The sequence below is a fragment of the Propithecus coquereli genome, unplaced genomic scaffold (genome assembly GCF_000956105.1).
Source record: "Propithecus coquereli isolate 6110/MARCELLA unplaced genomic scaffold, Pcoq_1.0 Scaffold2, whole genome shotgun sequence".
NCBI classification, from domain to species: domain Eukaryota; kingdom Metazoa; phylum Chordata; class Mammalia; order Primates; family Indriidae; genus Propithecus; species Propithecus coquereli.
Genome location: NW_012144966.1, coordinates 6,449,701 through 6,469,659, shown reverse-complemented (window position 1 = coordinate 6,469,659; position 19,959 = coordinate 6,449,701). Strand labels below are relative to the sequence as shown.

General features: G+C 38.5%; 1 protein-coding gene across 1 annotated transcript in view; it reads left to right on the top strand.

Moving 5' to 3' along the window:
• CPQ (carboxypeptidase Q) overlaps nucleotides 1–19,959 on the top strand; it is a 403,085-nt gene that overhangs the window by 291,306 nt on the left and 91,820 nt on the right. Inside the window, exon 5 of the mRNA XM_012643660.1 lies at nucleotides 7,239–7,330. Coding sequence (XP_012499114.1) covers nucleotides 7,239–7,330 — 92 coding nt within the window. The remainder of the gene's footprint in view (nucleotides 1–7,238; nucleotides 7,331–19,959) is intronic.

The following is a 19,959-nucleotide window of genomic DNA, read 5'->3' as shown; positions in this document are numbered from 1 at the left end:
CTGTAACTCAGTTAGCTGATGGAAAATTTCTGTGACCATTATATATTTAATGACTCAATCAACAAAAGCTGTTGATGTTCTAAATTTTGACTAGACCCAGCTGTGCTACAAAAGCAGGCAATGTGATGGCAACTAAAGCAAATGTCAAGATGGAAGCACATTTAATTATCCTGGCTGCTGGGGCATTTTCACCTGTGTTATTGGGCTTTGGTCTTACAAAAACAGCATCTCTTACCAGCTTTAGGAACTGAGTAGGTACTAACATGCTTTAGGTTAAATGAAAAGGCAGTACCTTTTATTTATACTTACATAAATATGTTAGTCATTCAGTCAATCAATAAACAAACCTTTATTCAGCGATTGTTAAATGTCAGGTGCTGGTCCAGGTTGTGACAAAGGGAAATGAGTAAATCTCAGAAAATTCATGGTCGAATGGGAAGATCAACATTTAAGTGCGGTTGAAAATGAAAATAGAGGTATGTAGAAAGTTCTAGAGGAACACTGAGAAAGCAGCTGCCAAACTTGCCTTTGAGTTAGGGAAGCCTTCCAGAGAAAATAGTGTTAGAGCTGGGCTTTGTGGGCTGAATAGCAGTTTGCTGGGTGGAAAAGGTGAAGAGGCATTCTAGATAGGAAGAAGGGCACATACACAGGCCAAAACTCTGGGAGCGCGTGGTGTGTTCAGGGACTGGTAGGAAATGAGGAGTAGCCAGAGCTTAGGATGAGAGGAAGAAGCAGAGGATGAGAGTGGAAACTAGGTTAGGCTAGAAATGGCCTTCACCAGCTCATAATCACAGTGTTTCTCCTTCACCAATGATTAATAGTGATTTTCCTGGCTAATAGAATTCTAATCATTATAATGAGGTAGGACTGTTGCCTTTGAATTATGGAAATTATAACTGTTATGACCTGTTCCACAAACACAGGTTATAAATATTATCACATCTCTTTAATCTTCTTTCCAGTTAATCACCCAAGCCTCCACAGGGCTCATTAGCAGGAAGCCTGTTAGCTCCTCTTGATGCTCCTCCCACTGTCCATGAATCCTCGGACTTTGCTCAGACCAAATGGGTCCATCCTCCTCCAGAGCCCTGTGGCTGGATGTGTCTTTCTCTGGTGGCTGCTTGTTTACACATTCATGTCACAGTGGTGCCCATTTTGGGCAACAAGGTTACAACTCCCTTTATTTACATTTCCAACCTCAGCCATTGTTCCCTAAATCATAACCACTGTGCCAGGCTGGCTGGGTCTGGAGGCATTTCTGGAGTTGGCCTCATGCTAGGCTGAAATTAGTCCTTACCCTAGAACCTTAGGCCATTGTATGGAGCCCGGTCAATAGCCTAGACTCCTCCTTTCATCAGGGTCACTTTATTTACATGGCACCCAAGACCTTCCCTTCCCCAGGACCTTAGTCAGTGTCACCCTGACCCAACAAGTCTCTCATCCCCAGCCCCTAATCCAGGGAAACAGGAGTGAGGACACCAGGCATCCCTCCAGAAGACCCTGGGCTCCTTTTACACCCTGATTCTCCTCCTGCCCAGTGTCCAAGTTCTTCCAGGTGGCAGCTTACAAGATGGAGTTTAAAAAACATCTTGTTGCCTTGCCCAATGCCCCGTAAAGTGCCTAATTGCCTTCTGTTTACATAACTAAGAAAGACACCAACTGATTCTTCCAAGAGCAAAGATCTTCAAGGTGATTTTCTGTTCCTGCCTTATAAAGAGAAGTAGTTGCAATTCACTTCACTAAAATAATTAATCTTTGTCTCACCATGCCCCCTATTTAAAAAATCAGTTATAATGTGCTCATATATTATGTGACAAATTATGTAATTTGCCCAAGGTGGAAATAGGTCTCAACCTCCAAACCCATGCTTTTAACCACTATGCCTTACTACCTCTTCTCATTCAATTCATGTCATTATTTACCTCTATAACTCGGGTACTAAACTCGTATTAGTCAAGTTTATCGTAGGGATAGGAGTGTCTTTAAGTGTAGGCATTCTCTTCCAAACTGTTGCTAAAGGACAGTGGGACAAGTGCATTTGTGAACTAGAGCATTTATGTGGAAAATGAGTATATTTACTATAAAAGAAAGTGTTTTCTCTGTAAAGTTAGATTTCAGAAAGAACAGTACTCATACATAGTTTATATAGTTCTAGAGGGCTTGAAACTGCATAGTAAATGGGCATTGTGGTCAGTACACCTTGTTAACGAAGAGTGTTCTTTAGAATTTATGCTTTGGAAAAGCTGTATATAAGCTGGATTAATCTGAGTTTTTCTGCTGAAAGTCAAGTTTGTTTTGCTTTGCCCCTGTCTTGGTGTGAGTGTAAGATAGTCAGCCGACCTTTTCAATTTATCAGCGTAATGATAGTCATCTCTTAGTCATCTCATCTTTAAATTTGAGAATAATGAAAAAAAAGGCCAAACATTTTTTCCACCTTTTCTCGTATGCACTATCTTCCCCCTAGCATTTTTACTCTCCTCAATGAAATGAAAATGAAATGCATGTATATCATATTTCATAAGCCAAAACCAACTTCTGACATATCATTGATAGTTTATGTTATTTTAGAGGAAAATCATGATGCTATAAACTGTTTCCTGCACTATCTGGAGGTCTTACTAGAAATTCCAGGAAGTCGAGGAATCTTGGACAGTTTCTATAAATCTATAGAACTAATTTCCTATCCTCTGACAAAACCTCAACTGAGACCTGAATCCTAGCCAGCTAAGGCTAAGCAGGGTTCTCCGTCATGCCTCCAATTCTAGAACTTTCTTTCATGTGCTTGCCTTGGACTGGAGCTGCAAACCAGCGAGAGCCAGCACCCATGCTGGGACCAGGATTACTGCTGAGCTCTTCATTTACCTCAATTCTACCAAATTTTTTTCTTACATTTGACCTCCTATCACTTTGTTTTATTGCTACTGTTATTGCTTTATTATTGTTGTTGTTGCTGCTGTTATTTTATATGCTTTAAATTTGTGGCTTTTCAAACTATTTTGGATTTGAGATACATGATAAATTATGTCATTTAAAAATTGTAAATGGAGGTGTCTTTATCTCTATTTTATTCAGTTTTCAGATATATTTAACCTTTTGACTTCATCCAGAAACTAAAAATTCTGCTTGGCCCTCATTTTAAATGTGAGGAGCTTGTTTCTATTTATTTGGATTTGGGTATGCTCTATGTTGGGATGAGAAAGTATTTCATGCTGAAGGAGGTTATGTATTTTCCTACAAGTTAGACAGAATCCTGTGTTTTTTGCCTTGGCTGGGTGTATGTATTCTGTATAAACAAAGGTGTTCTGAGGCTCCTCAGAAAGCGGCATGATAACACGCCTCTGACCTATCTTTAGGGACAGGTGCAGGATGGCAGCACTAACCACAGGAAAAGAGGAGGGGGGTGAATGTGAGCAGGCCATTGAGCATCCAGAACCAAACCTGCAACAGCAGGAACTTAAGTATAGGAACTTTTCCCAACCAGGAGCATGCACAGAAACTAGGAGCTCATGACCAAAGGTGACCTTTTCTCCATTAACATATATTAGCATAGTAAAAATCACACCCACCAGCACCATGACAGTTTACAAATGACATGGCAACCCCTGAAAGTTACTCTATAAGGATAAAAATGGGGAGGACCCTTAGCTCCAAGAAATCTCCACCCTTTTCCCAGAAAAATAATGAATATTCCACCCACCATTTAGCATATCAAAAGGTGTAGACATAAAAGTAGAAGTATGTTAAGACCCCAGGGTCTTCTCCACTCATGAGACAGACCCATCCTCCTCTGCAACGCACTTTTGCTTTGTACCTTTAGCTTTGCAATAAAGGCTGCTTGTGTGGAACTGCTTCATGTCTGTCCTCATTCCATCGCGCTGGCTCTGCTTGCGATTCTTCCAAGCAAGGAGCCAAAGGACCAGGACAACAACTCCCCAACACAAACACACCTGACACTACTTCCCCCACATGCTCTCCCTAGTCACTGTTAGCACACACTGGAAAGTTCTCTACAGTGATGGAAAGAGAAGCTAATAAACAATTCTCAAAAACCTGCTGTGTGCCAGGGACTGTGCATGATGTATATTTGCCTTGTCCCATTTAATTTTCTAACAATCCCATAAGGTAATTACCATTTTCTTTATTAAGAAATTTATTCTCAAAGAGATTAGGTAACTAATCTCACAGAGCCAGAAGTGGCAGAGCCAGGAATGAAACACAGCTCATTCAGACTCCATAGCCAATGCCTTTCCATAACCCATGCTGTCCATCATGGACTTTGGTGGCCAAGGGGCCCAAACTCCACACTAGGTTTAGGGTCCAATTACTGAATGAAGTCCTGTGCATTTCTCTTAGGTCCAAAGACAATCAGATCATCAGAGTGGAAAGAGACTTTGGACTCAGGTATTTTCTAAACCACTGGGTTCCTCACCTCCTTATAGAGCCCTTCTCTCTGTGAAGTAGATGCTAGTGTTCCGTGCTAATGGGTGCTGAGCTTCTCAAGGGCTTGATGAGGCTCTGTTAGTCTTTTTTAGGGCCAGCTACACACCAACAGCTATGCTGTTGTTGTTTTAAGGCCTTAGCATTCCTCACTTCAAACTGATTACTGCTTTATTACCTTAATATGACATCGTTGGCCATCTGGCTGATTTAGAATGTGAAGGAGACTAATCCTATATGATAATAACTTTCGAGTGACACACCAAATCTATAGGGATATTCAGAACATTTGCTTTTATAAAATGAATAGCCTGTGCTGCCTGTTCATCCTTATTTAGAGAATTCTATCATTTTAATAATTTGATATTGTTTTGCTGGTAGGTGCAGAGATATGTAAAAAGAGTATTTTTTTCCTTATGGATTTAAAAAAAATGTTTAGAATTTTTATTTGCAGAATATAAACAATAGTAGTTTATTCTTTCTTATTTTTTCCTATGTTGCAAGCAAAATATCATTTGACTTAAATTGAGTCCGAGCACTTCTCTTTTAGAGAAATCAAAGATTGTGATCTTTAGCAATACTGATTAGATTTCTTCCTCAGAAAACAGTCTGTTAAGTTTGTACTATAAATGTGAGCAGATGGTTTGGCTGTGGAGCAAGCACTGGGCACCCCAGGATTCTTCTGTGCCAAGTGCTCACAGGCCTTTGAAAGAATTTCCTTTCTGGGCATTTAGATGCCCCTTCTCCTCTGTGGGGATGAGAGTGTGTGCTCTGTGCCTAGATACCTATTGTGTGGTTTTATAGTTCATTTATTGAATGCCAATTACATGCCAGCCACAGCGTTGTATTCCATACGTTATCACATCTCATTTAATTCTCATCAGCACCTGTGAAAGAGTTAAGGCGTGGGTATGTAATATTATCTCCACTGTTCAGATAAGGAGTCTGAAGTTCAGGTAGATCAATTTCCCAGTGGTTACACAGCTAGCACCTACTAATAGTAGGATTCTTCAGATCTGTCTGCCTTTGTCAAATATAACACCTTGCCTGGGAAAGAGCTAGGAGAACAGTTTTAGGATATGAGGCTGGGGAAGTGGCTTTGAATTCTGTTCTAATCAAGATACCAAGCTTTGCATTAATTTATTCCTTCAGTACTTATTTGTTGGGCCCCTAATACATGCCTAACAATCTGGGAACTGGAGACATCAATGAATTAAAAAACATAAACCCCTGCCTTCCAGAAGCTTACATTCTGGTTATTAGAGGTTCTGAGCAGTGAAATGACAGGGCCAGCTTAGGTTTTACAAAGGTCCTCCTGGCTACAGTGTGGAGCATCACTTGCCCAGAGGTGAGGACTGTGGCAGGAGACCAGTTGGGAGGTGATCGCAGCAATCCAAGCAGCAGGTGTTGGGGACTTGGACCCAAGTGGTGACCCAGATGAGAAGCTGGATTGTAGATGGACTTAGATGGAAATGCCAATGGGATTGCTGAGGAATTGAATGTGGAAATCATTTGTCCAGTCTTTAACTAGAACTCAGGTCAGCCTACAACCTAAACCTGTGCTCTTTTAATTATGTTAAAATACTAAAGTGTAAAGTGACTTCACAACTATATTCAATTTAGTGAAAAAATGTAGCTCTTTCTTTTGAGCTCCTTAGCTCTAGGCTTAGGAAAGGAGAATGCCTGGAGGTGCCTGGAGGGGGCCGGAAAGGCTCCATGTCCCAGGAGCATTTGTCACCCACGCTGCAGCTGACAAGCTTGCAGCTTTGAAGTCCACGCGCCCGGTTGGCGGCACACGTGGTTATACTTGAGATTTGTAGTGTCCATCGCAGCTACTCGAAGTACATTTCAGTCCTTCCCTGTGGCTTCCCTCTGAGCAGGTGGGAAAATGAATCCTCCTAATAAGATTTTTAAGTACAGCTTTATATTTGTATGCCTTTGTTATGTCTCAGAAATAACAGTATCAAGTCCGAATCGGAATTGATTTTAATTCTTGCTCACAAAGTGGAATTTTAGCATACTATTTCACCATTTTTTTAAGTTCAGAAAACAGCTTCCCTGAAGTTAACTTTTACTGAGCAGACATTGTCACCCAAAAATGGTTCTAGATCTGCCAGATCTGCCATTAACTTTTAATAACTCCAGGATACAAATTTGTATATCACAAGTCAATAAAATATGCTACCAAGCTGTTCGTGCAGTAATAAGGTAAATAAATGAAATCCTCATTCAATTAATTTTGAAGTGAATGATCTTGTATTTCCAAGTAGGAGAAGAAATCGGCCATGATCAGGCATATATGTTGCATCTGCTTTTCAGTTATTACATTACTGAAGATACTGTGGGCAGCTAGCTATGCTTATGTATTTAGACTAAGAAGTAATCCCCTATACACCTTGTCTTGAAGTAGAGCCAAATGATTTTATTTCAATTAAGATCGCCAGAAGGACCCATGATCTGCTTAGGGTCCTCTTAACTGCATCTTCTGGATGCAATTTAATATCTTGCTGAACTGGGCCATCCATTGGGTCCTGCTGGACAGGCTATCCAGTTAAGGATGTGCTCAGAGGCTCCCACTTACTGGCCTGCAGATAGCTTTTGTCAGAACCCCTTTCTCCATTACCCTGCCCTGGTTGCTCCTTTGCTTTGTCAGCCATACCCTGAAGCAGGCAGCCATACCAGTGAGAGATGAGTGCCTCTGATTCCCCTTTGCCTCCACAATGCAGATGAGGGGCCCTGCCAGTTTTTAAAAATTCAAAATCAACTGCAGTCTCACTTTTAAATTTTATTATTTTTCCTAGGGCTGCGTCCGAAGAGGACTTTGCGCCTGGTGCTCTGGACTGCAGAGGAACAAGGTGGAATTGGTGCCTACCAGTATTATCAGTTACACAAGGTAAAAACTCAGCCATGGATTGCTGAGCATTTACACATATAATATCAGTGTAAACCAAAAGCATTGATTGACGCTTTGAGTTTTAAATTTGCCTCTAACTGTCCCATTTAACACTCTCAATAATACTCTGTGGTTGACTGACTCTGGCAAACACCCCTTGTATAAGCCTCCTTCATCCAGCCTTGTGAGCGAGGATGCGCTGGTGAACTGAAGATGCTGTGATATAGAGCTAAGTAAGGGCTTTTCTACTTCTGCATCACAGGCTGTGGCCAAAGAAGAATTCCAAATGTGATGCTGCCATTTTCTTAAAGTCTCTCTAGTTCTGCTGTACTCGTGTATCACAGAAAAATAGTAGCAGGTAAACATTTTCTCTCCCCACTGAACCCACCCCCATACCTTAATGCCCCAAATCCTCCTGGAAGCCCTGGTATTTAAGAGCCAAGTTCTGAGGCCTTGAGTCAGCCAGGAGTGTTGCCATCATGGTGGTGGGAATGACAGCAGGCAGAAGTCTCCATCCTAGGAATGTGGAGGACAGCTTGTTTTGATACTGACTGTAATTAGGCAAGAGTGAAGCTTGGAGCAAGAAGGTGATTTTGGAAGACCATGATTAGAAATAGAAGACTGCATTTAAGATGGGGACAGGGAGATCAATATCAAGAGCCTCTTTTGAGAGAGCAAAATATACAAGGTCAGAAATACTGTGGATCGAGTCAAATGTTAGTTCAAAAAGGAACCCCAAGTCCGTGGGCATGCTGCTGAGCGGGCATGGGAGGGCAGCATGCTGGTCTCGTCCGCTGCTGCTCTGGGTCATCTTACCTAAATGTCCAGATTAGAAGAAAGATATTACAAGCTTAAATTATCCAAATCAGAGAGGTATTTATTTGTTTTGTGAATTGTGTTTATATCCATTTTGATTATTTTAGAGTCAGTCTCTATTATCCTATTTCAGTTAGAATGTAATGAGTTCAAGGTCACGAATTTGGTCACTGAATATAATTATTTACTATACAAAGGACAATGTGGGCCTTATACCCCATTCTTCCCACTTTAGTTCTTTGGTCTCAAGTGATCCTGGGGATCAGACAATTCAAGACAAGTGTCCTTTTGCTGGTGGATCAGTGATATCATCTTCTATGTGTTGTGGTAGACTACAACATCAGATAAGGGTTGTTCTAGATTCAGCAACACTGAATTAATATTTTCTGAGCACCTACTATGTTCCGTGTTCTATGTTAGGCTATAGTGTTAGCATCATTAAAAAGATTCACCCTGACCTTACAAAGACTGCCATCTAAATGACACTGACCACTAAACTTCAATTATAATATAAAGTGTTATATCTTCAATAAAGAATAAGGTATTGAAGACGGACACAAGAAGTTCACTTAACCTGGCTTTGAAAGGTAGAAGAAGCTATGAGAAAGAAATGACATCTAAGCTGAAGGAATGGGAGGGAGGAGGTGAGTACTACACCTTGGCAGAGGGGACTGTATGTGCAAAGGCAGGAGGTAAAAGAGATCAAAGCACACTGGAGAAAAAGAAATGAATTCAGAGTGGCTGGTGCATAGAATACAAGAGGCATAGTGGTGGGAACGTGGAGTAAAGAGGGAAACAAGAGTCTTAACAAGAACATATAAATCATGCTTAGAAGTTTGGACTTTATTCTCAGGGCAGGAAGAGTAGCTGAATTATTTTTAAGGGGAAACTTTAAAATTCTATATATCTTGGACTTCATAAAAAACAGAATAACTAAAAAAACTGTTTTAAGGCTCTTTTATTCACTATAATGTATTCTACTCCCAGAAAAAAAAATTTGAATTTAAACTGCAATGGATCTGGCTCAAAATTTCCTCACCACTGAAATTCCTATGATCTGAAAAAAGAAGATTTAGAGTTTCACTGCACCCTTCTAAAATGCATGGATGAAATCAGAAATGACTTGATTTTAAATTTCTAAGATGTTGATAGGGAAATATACACTCAAAGGATGTGCAATCACATTAACAGAACTGGTTTATCTTGACAGTATCCATACTGCCTTCATACAAATGTGTCTTCATACTGGTAGTTACTCTGCATTGCATTTTCAGGAATGGAAAGAAGAAATTCCAGAAAAGGAAACATAAGTTTTTTGTGTTACAGTAGCTCTTTATCTCACCTTTAAAAAGACATTCTGCATGTTTTACATGATACAGCCGATTTCAAAGGACTTATTCTGCATTCTTGTATTAGCATATTGATATTGACATTGTCAAGAGTATAATCATTCCTGGAGTGGCTGAGTTCAACTCAAAGTAAATATAATAAGCAAGTCACAAACTGAGGGGGATAAATGAGATTGTCTCTAGACTTCTCTACAGCATTATTGAATGCCAACAGACAGTTGAACAATGTTCAGGTCACTCCAGTCACCAAAGAGAGATCCTCTGTTCTAAATAAGGTAACATGAACTGCTAAAGCAAATAAACCCTTAAGGTTAATGGCTTAACATAATAGAAAGTTATTCTTTGCTCACTTAACATCCAATCTACAGTAGGGCTCTCCTCTGTATAGTTCATTCAAGGATCCAAGCTGACAGACTCTTTAGCAATGTGGCTTTTAATATGCCTTGAGTGTTGACATCCAGTGGGCAGGCAGGGGATAGTGGAAGGTTTTTATGGGACAGCTCTGGAAGGAGCTTACATCATTTTTACTCACATTCCATCATCAAGAACTAGTCATGTAATCCAACTGCATGAGAAGCTACGAAATACAGACCCTGGGTGGGTGGCCCCTTCCTAGCAACAACTCTACACTATGAAAGGGGAGGACACATCATTGGTGGAAAGCTGATCCACTTTAAGGTCTTCCTCTCGCTTTGTTCTGACTTCTCATACACTTCCGTCTGCACAAGAGACCAATTGCCCTGAGGTCTTCACTTCCCATGGTGCTCAAAGTGAGATCAGCTCTGTGAGCTGCCTGAAAGTACTTACCACCACCACTACCAGCAGGCTTTTGCTAATCAACACACAAAAAAGAAGAGGTCACAGTCTTTGGCCATAAGGACCTTACGTTCTACTTTAGAAACAACTTTAAACTCACACATAAGAAATTTAGTATAACAGACAATATATGATGAGGTTTTAAATTATTAAAAGTATTTTATTTTTACAAAGGATTCTATATGACTGACAAGATGCTGAGTGGTGTAAAGTCTTAACACACTAAATGTAAAGGAGTTAGAAAAGGAGGAAATCACTATGACATGTTAATCATGAGAGAAGGATTCAAGATCTGATCCTTGCAGAGTAAGTGGATTTCAGTAAGTTACCAGAAAGGGGGAGAAGGGACAGTTACTCACCTTCATATTGATGTTAACTGAGTCCAGGGTTTGCCTTTGGCATTGGCGTGGGTGATACCACGCAGGAACAGAATTTGTATTTGGGGAGATCTATTTTAGATAACATAAAAATAAAAGATTTGAACTTTTAAAATAACTGCTAGTCTTTTTATGATACATTTGTGTTATTAGTGATCTTTATCAGGAATCAGCCAAGTATGGCCTGTGTGCCAAATCCACCCTGCCACTTGTTAATGTGTAGACCTCAAGCTAAAAATGGCTTTTATGTTTTTAGCTGGGTATGCAATAGAGATTGTATGTGGCCAGCAAAACTTAAAATACTAACTATCTGGCTCTGTACAGAAAATGTTTGCTGACCCTTCATATCTATGATAAAAGTCATAAAATATTTTTACCGTATTTCCATACAATAATCTCTATGACCTAAAAGATAGTTTTGTAAATATTTTTTGGAGCCAGATATTTTCCAATGTAAGTATATTGTAGGAAAATATTATTGTAATGATATTGAACTTTTTTTTTCATTTTCATTTGGTAGAATTTAATAGTAAAATTGGTTAAATTTATATGGTACCAGCTATGGAAAAAAACAGTATGTAGAAAATTATTATTTCTTCTTTTAGTTGCTCTGAATGTATTCTTTCTCCCCCCTCATAGAATCTTTCAGAATCTTTTCAACAGTGAAAGTTCTACAAAAGCAATTTTAATGGATATATTTAGCTTAATTTTGTGGGAATAAAATTAAAGCTAATATGCATTATGCTTTTCTTAGTAAATATCTTTGTTTACAATGTACTTTTATTAACATGTGTAAAGAAAAATATAAATCAAAGTGATTTTAAATTATATGGTAAAATTTATTGCTAAACTGACTTTCAAAATTATATTCAAATTAATACCTTTACTTCATAATTATGCTTTCTTATGAAATATTAGCTAAATTATAATTATTGCTAGAAATTACTAAATTTACTTAAAAATTACTAAACAGTTGACTAATTGTCAGATATGTGAGGCTATTTGTGGTTTGTGTACAAATTTTGAAACTCATATGCAACTTTTTTGTAATGTCTGAAACACTCTTTTCGAGGAAACCAAATTTTGCTCAAAAATGATCTATAAGCATTCTTGTGGCAGTTACTGAGTAAAATACTCAAATAGGAAGTGTTGGGATTATCTGCTATAATTTGGAGTCAGCTAGAATAGAAATTACTCCTGGAGTCCCTCCAGCATGCTTGTGACAGTTCAGAGCAGAAAGTCTCATAAAGGATTTATATACATATTTTTGTCTTATTAAAAAATGATAGTTCACCTATTTTGATAAGTTATAAAATTTTCTGTCCTGGTTTTAAAGTTCTTTCGCCCATCTGTCTGCCTCTCTTCACATTAGCACATGAACCTGAGAAGTATTCATATGTATAGTATATTGTTTGTGCTTTATGTTTATTGATTGTTTTAGAAGTAATTCATTTTTCATGCTAACTTTTTATTAAGGTTAATTAGCATTGGGTAAATGCACCAATTTTAAGTATACAGCAAAACATATTTGGGAAATATATACCCTGTGCAGTCATCACCCAGGTCCAGACACAGAGCATTCCTATTACCCTAGAAAGTTCCCTTATGCCCCCTTCAGATCAACCTCCATCCCAGCCAGAGGCAACTACTACTTTTCATCACCACAGATTGGTTATTCCTGTTCTTGAACTTCCTATAAATGGAATCATACAATATATAATCTCGAATCTGGCTTCTTTCACGAACCAGCGTGGTTTTGCAATTTATCCATGTTGTTGCATTAACAGTAGTTTGCCCCTTTCGATTGCTGAGTGGTTTTCTGTTGTGAATATACCACAATTTCTTTATTCTTCAGGACAAATGCAGCATGGATGGTCTGCTGATGGATATTTGGGTTGTTTCCAGTTTTAGCCATTAATAAATGAAGCTGCTGTGAACATTGTTGTACAAATCTTTTGGTACACGTATACATTTATTTTCTTTTGTGGGAGTAAAATTGCTGGGTCATATGATAGGTGATAATTAACTTTATTAGAAATTGCCAAAAAAAGGTGGGAAGGTATACCATTATATCTTTAGCTGGGCATGAAAACTTCTCGTGAAAACTTCTCAACGAATGCAAAAGAAGGCAGAAAAAGAGAAAGAGGGAAACAGAACAGATGGAGCAAATAGGAAACAAACAGCAAGATGGTGGATTCGAACCCAACCACATTTCTTTCCTGTTTTCTTTCTTTCTGAGACAGAGTCTCGCTCTGTCACCTGGGCTAGAGTGCAGTGGCATCATCATCATACCTCACAGCAACCTCAAACTCCTGGGCTCAAGCAATCCTGCTGCCTCAGCCTCCTGAGTAGCTGGGACTACAGATGTGCACCACCATGCCCAGCTAATTATATCTGGTGTACCACCAGCAACTTATGAGCATCCTAGTTGCTCCCCATCCTTCCCAGTATATGGTATTGATAGTCTTTTTATTTTTAGCCATTCTTGTAGGTGTCATATTTTTATATTTTTCAAGGTACAGTTCTGAAGAGTTACAAGGAAAGTTCTGCCTCCACTTCTAATGGTCACCATTCTTTCGCCCTCCCCTGCTCTTGCGCCTCCAGACTATTAATATTTTCATTCTGGTGTTCTGCCTTATGATTTAAGGGAGACCAAAGACCTTTTTATCCTGCATGAGGCTTGTGGGGCTGTTCATGGTTTGAGTGACCCTCTCAATTTGGAGAAACACCTTGGCAAGAGTAGAACATAGAAATGCTGTCCTGCTCACAACCATAGCTGACTTCCAGGAGCCCAGACCAGAGCTGCTAGAACACAATTGGAGCCAGCAAGGGAGGATGATCCCCAGAGGGCTTGGGGAGATAGATTTCTCTTATGCCCAGAAAATAGGTTATTCTAGAGAGGGGGAAAAACTGCAAAAAATGCCTTTGTGTTATTCTTTATTGATAAAATTGTTATTTTTAAAAACTATGAACTCCTTTATTGGTTGAATTTAGCTTACATTCACTTGAAATGTCACCACATAGGAAGCATATTATTGTACTATAGTGAATAAGAGTTTATTTATAGGAGTAGAATTTAACTTTGGATTTAAAAAAAATATATTATAGATAATTTTATTGAATTTTCAAATCAGTGGATAAAATGAGAGTTGTCCAGATGCCATTTGCCTAATCTACTTTTCATGGGAACAATGTTGCTCTCTTCTCTTCTCTTGGAAGGAAAGCAGGATGTCATTTCTCATGTCCTGAAATGTACAAAGGAGGAGAAAAAACCTAGATTAGTTTCAACTGGATTTCTGGCATTTTTTAATCTTTTCCATTTTAAGCAAAAATATGATCTGGCATAATTATAATGAGTAAGGTAATCTGGCCTTGAGAAAGCCTCATTACAGAAGGTAATCAAATAAAATAGATTGATATGTTCTATTCTGACATGAAAAATATTTTAACCTTTTCCTGATTTATTGCACAAACTTCTGGCAATTGAATTACAGGGATAATGAACACTGCTGTGTTCTGGTAGTCATTAATAAGGACAATATTTTAAATAGGCTTTATTAAATGAGGGATGGGATGTATGACCATTCTAAACACATCAGCCTATCCGAACTTTAGCCAGCTCTAAAAGAGAAAAAGGAAAGATGAATATGTGTGATATTTTGTCAGAATTTCCTGTGTTGTCATGCTGAGGAACAAAGCTTCCTCTTTACATACGTAAATATAAAATGTTAGCTTCTTAGAGCAGTGAAGTTCTTGCCAGCTTCCCTGCCCACATTAGGTTTCATGTTTCGTTCTAAAATAAAAGAAAATGGTAGAAATGCTTGCGAGGCTTCTTCGTGCTATCTGGGCAAATGTGTTTCTTTGGCATTTTTATTTTACCAACCCTATTGCCTCTATATAATGTTAGTTTAGGAGGGTGACAGTGCTAGAGTAAGAGTGTTGTACTCGTGTTTAGCTCTGGTTATAAAAATAATAGAGCTGATGTCCTCATTCAGCATAATTGTGTCTGGACTGTGTCTCCAACACAGCCTTTTTTTTATATCTTTAATGTTCCATGCAGTATAGACGTACTAATCAGAGGTTATTGTCTCAATCATTACTGCTGGGCTTTTATGCATCCTGTGTTTTTCTTTCAGTGCCTAGATATTGCATTAGTCTGTCAAGCACATCACAAAATTGGTTTAAATTTCATTTATCTCAGTGTGTTCTTGGTCTGGAGCCCTTGTAGTTCCTACATTCAAATATTTTGTACAGTACACCTGGGAGCTCTTAGGGGTCTTATTAGAATTTGTGGATTTTATTTAAAAAAAAAAAAAAGGACTGTCTTTTGCATTTGTTTGCTTTCTCCTGTGTAGAATTCCATTATGACTATGGGACTTCTGAATCTTATGTGCATATGGTAATTATGATAGCTGGGTGGAGCTATCAAAATATTCCCTTCAGTATTAGGAGAATCATATGCCACCTTGTGAATGACCATCAGTCGGCCTCAACTCACTTCTTTCCTTTATCTCTGTTTAGAATGGATCCTTCTTAACTGGATTTTATTATTCTTTCTATATGAGAAAAGAAATAGTTTGAGGTAAAAAGATAGACAGTAACAGCTAGAATGAAATTTTTCCATGTTCCTAGGAGGGCAAGACCTTGCCTATCATTCTGAGGTAATATTTTTTGTTTAATGCCTCATGGTTTCAGATCATAGTTAAGTTTGGCTTGAGTGTTGGTTTCAGCCCCAGTACATGTAAAAAACAATATCCCAACTTCTCTGCTTCCATGACTAACCCCAATAAAACAACTGCCTTTTAAGGTTGGTTCTGGGAACAGTGTGCCAAGACACTGTTGTGTCTTGTAATTATCGTGGTTGGCATTTATTCTTCACTCCTGAAACCATGAAGAAAGGCTTCAGTTTCTATCCAATCTGTTTTGCTAGCTTACTAGAGATTGCCTGGCATGAATAGTTTCTGCCTCATTGCCTTCCTATTCCTAACCAGAGCATGACCTGACCAAGAAGGACCCATAGCATATCCAGTGCATGAAGTTTCTGAAGAAATCAAGTTGGCACACCAGGATACGCAAATCTGAACTGAGGTGTCGTGCCTTGGGCTCACAAGTGACCTACATGGGTCAGAGCCTTTAGGACTAAATTATCCCATTACATGTACTTGGGCCTTACTAAGTTACAAAGTCAGCAAACCACTTTTCAGTCATTAGAACTATTTTAATTCAACTAGATCTGCCTTCTACCCTCTTGTCTTCTAAACCAGGGGCTGGTAATCTTTGTTTTAAAGGTCCAGACAGTAAAGATTTTAGGACTGCAGTCTATATTGTCTCTCAGCTCTGCCATTGCAGTGCAGTTGTAGACAAACTAGACAAATGAGCATGGCTGTGTTCCAATAAAACCTTATCTACAAAAAACAAAAAAACCCACAAGTCAGATAGGTCAGATATTTTACTGACCCCTGTTCTAAATCCTTATTGGGCAGAAGTTTAGAAAACTTTCTTCTGGAAGCCTTTTTCAATCTCACAATCATAGCTTTTGGTGAAAGAGATTTGTAGCACATAGTGGAATTCTAACATTTAGAGACTGTATCTTTGTAGGCTAGTAATATGACTGCTGTTTGTAAACTTACCACTTAAGAGGCCACGGTTGTTTCCCCACAGGTATTTGGCGAACAGAGCACACCATCACCAGGTCAGTCTAGTGCCATAGTTACAGCCCACTGAGCCATAAAACAGGCATAGTTACCTTATTGGAGGAAGGGGTTAACATCCTTCTCTAATATTTCTTAAAGCAAGAACAGAACCCTGTATTAAGATGGCTAAATATATATTCCAAAAATACATGTTATGTATTCAAAAATACATAATATCTTTTTCTAAAGTTTACACATATAGAAGGGTCTTTCAAAGAAATAAGCATTCCAATACATCTTGGCAACTTTCCTACTAATGCTTAGCAATTACCATTTACTGCTTAACCACATCCTAGTTTTATCCATAGATTTGCTTATAATATTTCTTTTTTAAACCTGAATCATTATCTGGGAGAGGCTTTTCCCAAGAGACCCAATGAACATTAGGTGTTTGGGTAATCAATAGCCCTTTTGGAAGTTTATCTTCTATTTCTGGTTACCGTGGCTTTTCTGTTGCTTCCGCAACACTAATACATAAACATCAAAAACGGTTTGTCTGAGATGACTGGCAGGGCTGCCTGCAAGGTCACTGCAGAGCAACTGCTGGGTGGTGAGTTTACTCTGTCCTGTGAGAAGCAGTGTCCAGATGGTACAATAGACAGCACTGAAACTACGTTACGTTACAGCCTGAAGATCAGGCAGGAAACTGAGCTGCAAACTCTTGAGACACAGTTGTGAGTGCACCCTGAGTACACTTCAGAGCCCTTTGTCTTTCTTCTGGAACTCATCTGACTGGGTCATTTCTAGGGTGTTAACCTCCAAGTCCTGCGGTATCTTAAAGGTGGTGTTTGTCCCTTGATAGAGTTGGTCTTGGTTTGGCTTTCTAAGCTTCTTATCAATTGGGTCACATCTGTAATTCCTGCTGACTCACCTATTTGTGTAAAAAATACAAAGGCAAAATTTTTTTTCTAAACAGAAGATTCAAACTTCTTTTTTTTTTCTTTTTTTTTTTTTATTTCAGCATATTATGGGGGTACAGATGTCTAGGTGACGTATGTTGCCCTTGCCACCCACCCCAAGTCCGAGTTTCAAATATGTCCATCCTTCAGGTGGTGCGCATCGCACTCTTTGTGTATACAAATACCCGTCCCCTCCTCCCCCCTCCCCCCTGCCCAACATCCAATAGATGTTATTCTTATATGTACATTTATGTGTTGATCAGTTAATACCAAACTTCTTTATTTTCTTTCAGAAGACCTCCCTCTTGCATACTCTTATCAAATTTCTGTCCTATATTTATAATTATTCATTCTTAAAGCTGAGGTTGCCCCTGGCAACCAGCAGTTTGTCTAAACTGCTTTGGTTTCAGGGTTCTCTTAAAGGAGAGTTTCTCAAAATCAATTTCTAAAGAGCTTTTACACCCTACACAGCAAAACATGTACAAACAACAATTCAAATTTAGAGAGCTTGACAAGGCCTTTCAACAAAGGTTTAAAGTGGTTTCATAACATGAGTTATTTGAGATTAAACAGAATTTCTGTTACTAGTTGAAAAAGGAGTATAATTTGCTTTTATGAATTCCTATAGTTTCATTTAATAAAACCCATCCAATGAGATGCAGCACCCCCTCATATCAGAGGCAGTGCTGTGGTAAATACTTGTAAATGTCTCAGGCAACTCGCCAGGTACGAACTGAGGGCTGGCAGGATGTATGCCATGCACCAATCTCCCATCACTCCAAAGCTCTGGATGATTTTTTTCCCCTCCAAAGCTCTGGAAAATACTTTATTGTACCTCACAGAGCCAAATGGGAGGCAATCAACCTGTTTTGTCATTTGACTTAGGAAAGGTCAAAGGGAAGAGAACATAATAGTAGACAGACAGAAAAGTGCTTTGTGAAAATTGTCCATTTTTTCCATGTAAGGGAAAGTAATTTGTTCCTTTTATTAGATCTGAAAATCCAGCACTAGAGGTTTTTTGGATGGATTTATAGAGAGAAAAGAAACCATCAAGAATTTTTAAAGGTCCCATTTCCAAAACAAATATGATGTAACAAGTTCTTGCAGTTTATAAGATGTCATTATAATCTCTTTCATCTATGTGATCATTTATAAATTACTCTTTCATAGACACCATCTCATTGATAATAGTAATGGCCCCCCTAGTAGTTGCCAGACAATGTACTGTTTTCCTTATTTCACCCATGAAGAAACAGGCTCAGAGAAGTGAAGAAGGTACCCAAAGTTGCACAGTCCAGCCCATGAGGTACAGAACCTAAACTTGACTTAGCTTTCCTATCTCCAGACTTCACCCATCATCACTTCTAAAACCATGTACTTCTCTGCCACCCATCTTAAATACAGGTGTCTACCAACTTGTCATAGACTGAAGGACAAACACACCAAGATATTCAGGAATGCTGAATAATAAGTAATACATGAATGAATGGATGGAGGAGTCACTTCAAAGTGCTTAGTTTAAAACAAATATAGCATAGTATCAAGTCAATACAATTTTGGAATAAAATGCCAAGGGATATTGTGTGACCATGCAGACATCAGTTGTCATTAGCAATTCTCAATATTTTATATTTGTACTTTCTCTAGAGGATATAAAAATAAATATTTGCATTTATTCATGAAGTTAACTCTCTAAATGATTTTAAAAAGTAATCAATACTTCAAAATTCACTGTAATTTCCCCTTAATGTGGGGCATTTTCTAACTAAAGTTTTAGGTAAACAATAGATAAAATTTTAAAAATTCAAAGAGACCTTCTAACGATATGAAACTCATTCTCACAGTAAGAAATGTTAAAATTGCCCCACTATTTAAAAGACTATCTTCAGATCAGAGGTATCCCAGGATACCACCTCAAGACTTTTCCCACTGCCTTAATCTTAAAAGAAGATAAAAATGAGAACCTTGAGAGATGGAAATAGTGTGTGTATATGTCTCGTTATATCTTTTCTACATGTATGGAGCTTAGACACCTAGGAAAACGTATGAAGACCCTCCACAAATTGAGTCCAACTGTCTTCTTTCAGGGTAACCATGCTTGATATATCAAGGGCAGAGATACACCAGGATGGACCTCTGCCTGTGCTATTTTTAAACATTTCCAAGGACAGGGATTTCACTTGTGTCATTATTTTTTTTAACATTATCAGACAATGAGAATATCCTGGGCCAGGTCCATTTAGTGATGTCTTAATTTGAGGATGCAACTTAGAAAACTAGAGAAACAATTATAAAAGAAAATAGTTGTAGGTCTGCAAAAGTTAATGTTCCTTAATCCTACCTGCCTTAGTAGTTCCTGCATGAAAGCCCTAAGGAAGGATAAGTGAATTGGGGGACAGGGGGATGAATCGTGAATTGCAAAAGAGAAATTTAAACATTGTTTGCAAACTAAACTCAAAGCACAAATGATTTAACACTTGTTCTGGTTTTTTTGATTTTATTTTTAAGAAAGTGGACTCTAATTTATTCTTTCCTTGGTCAGAAGATAAAATAATTTGTAACCTTTAACATGTTCTTTTCTTCATAATCGAGACCTCAGTTTGTTAGTACTTTCTCTTGCAAACTGCTTTCTGAATGTACTGGAAAATTGCACCTGCCAAAACGGATGGGTGTTTGTTC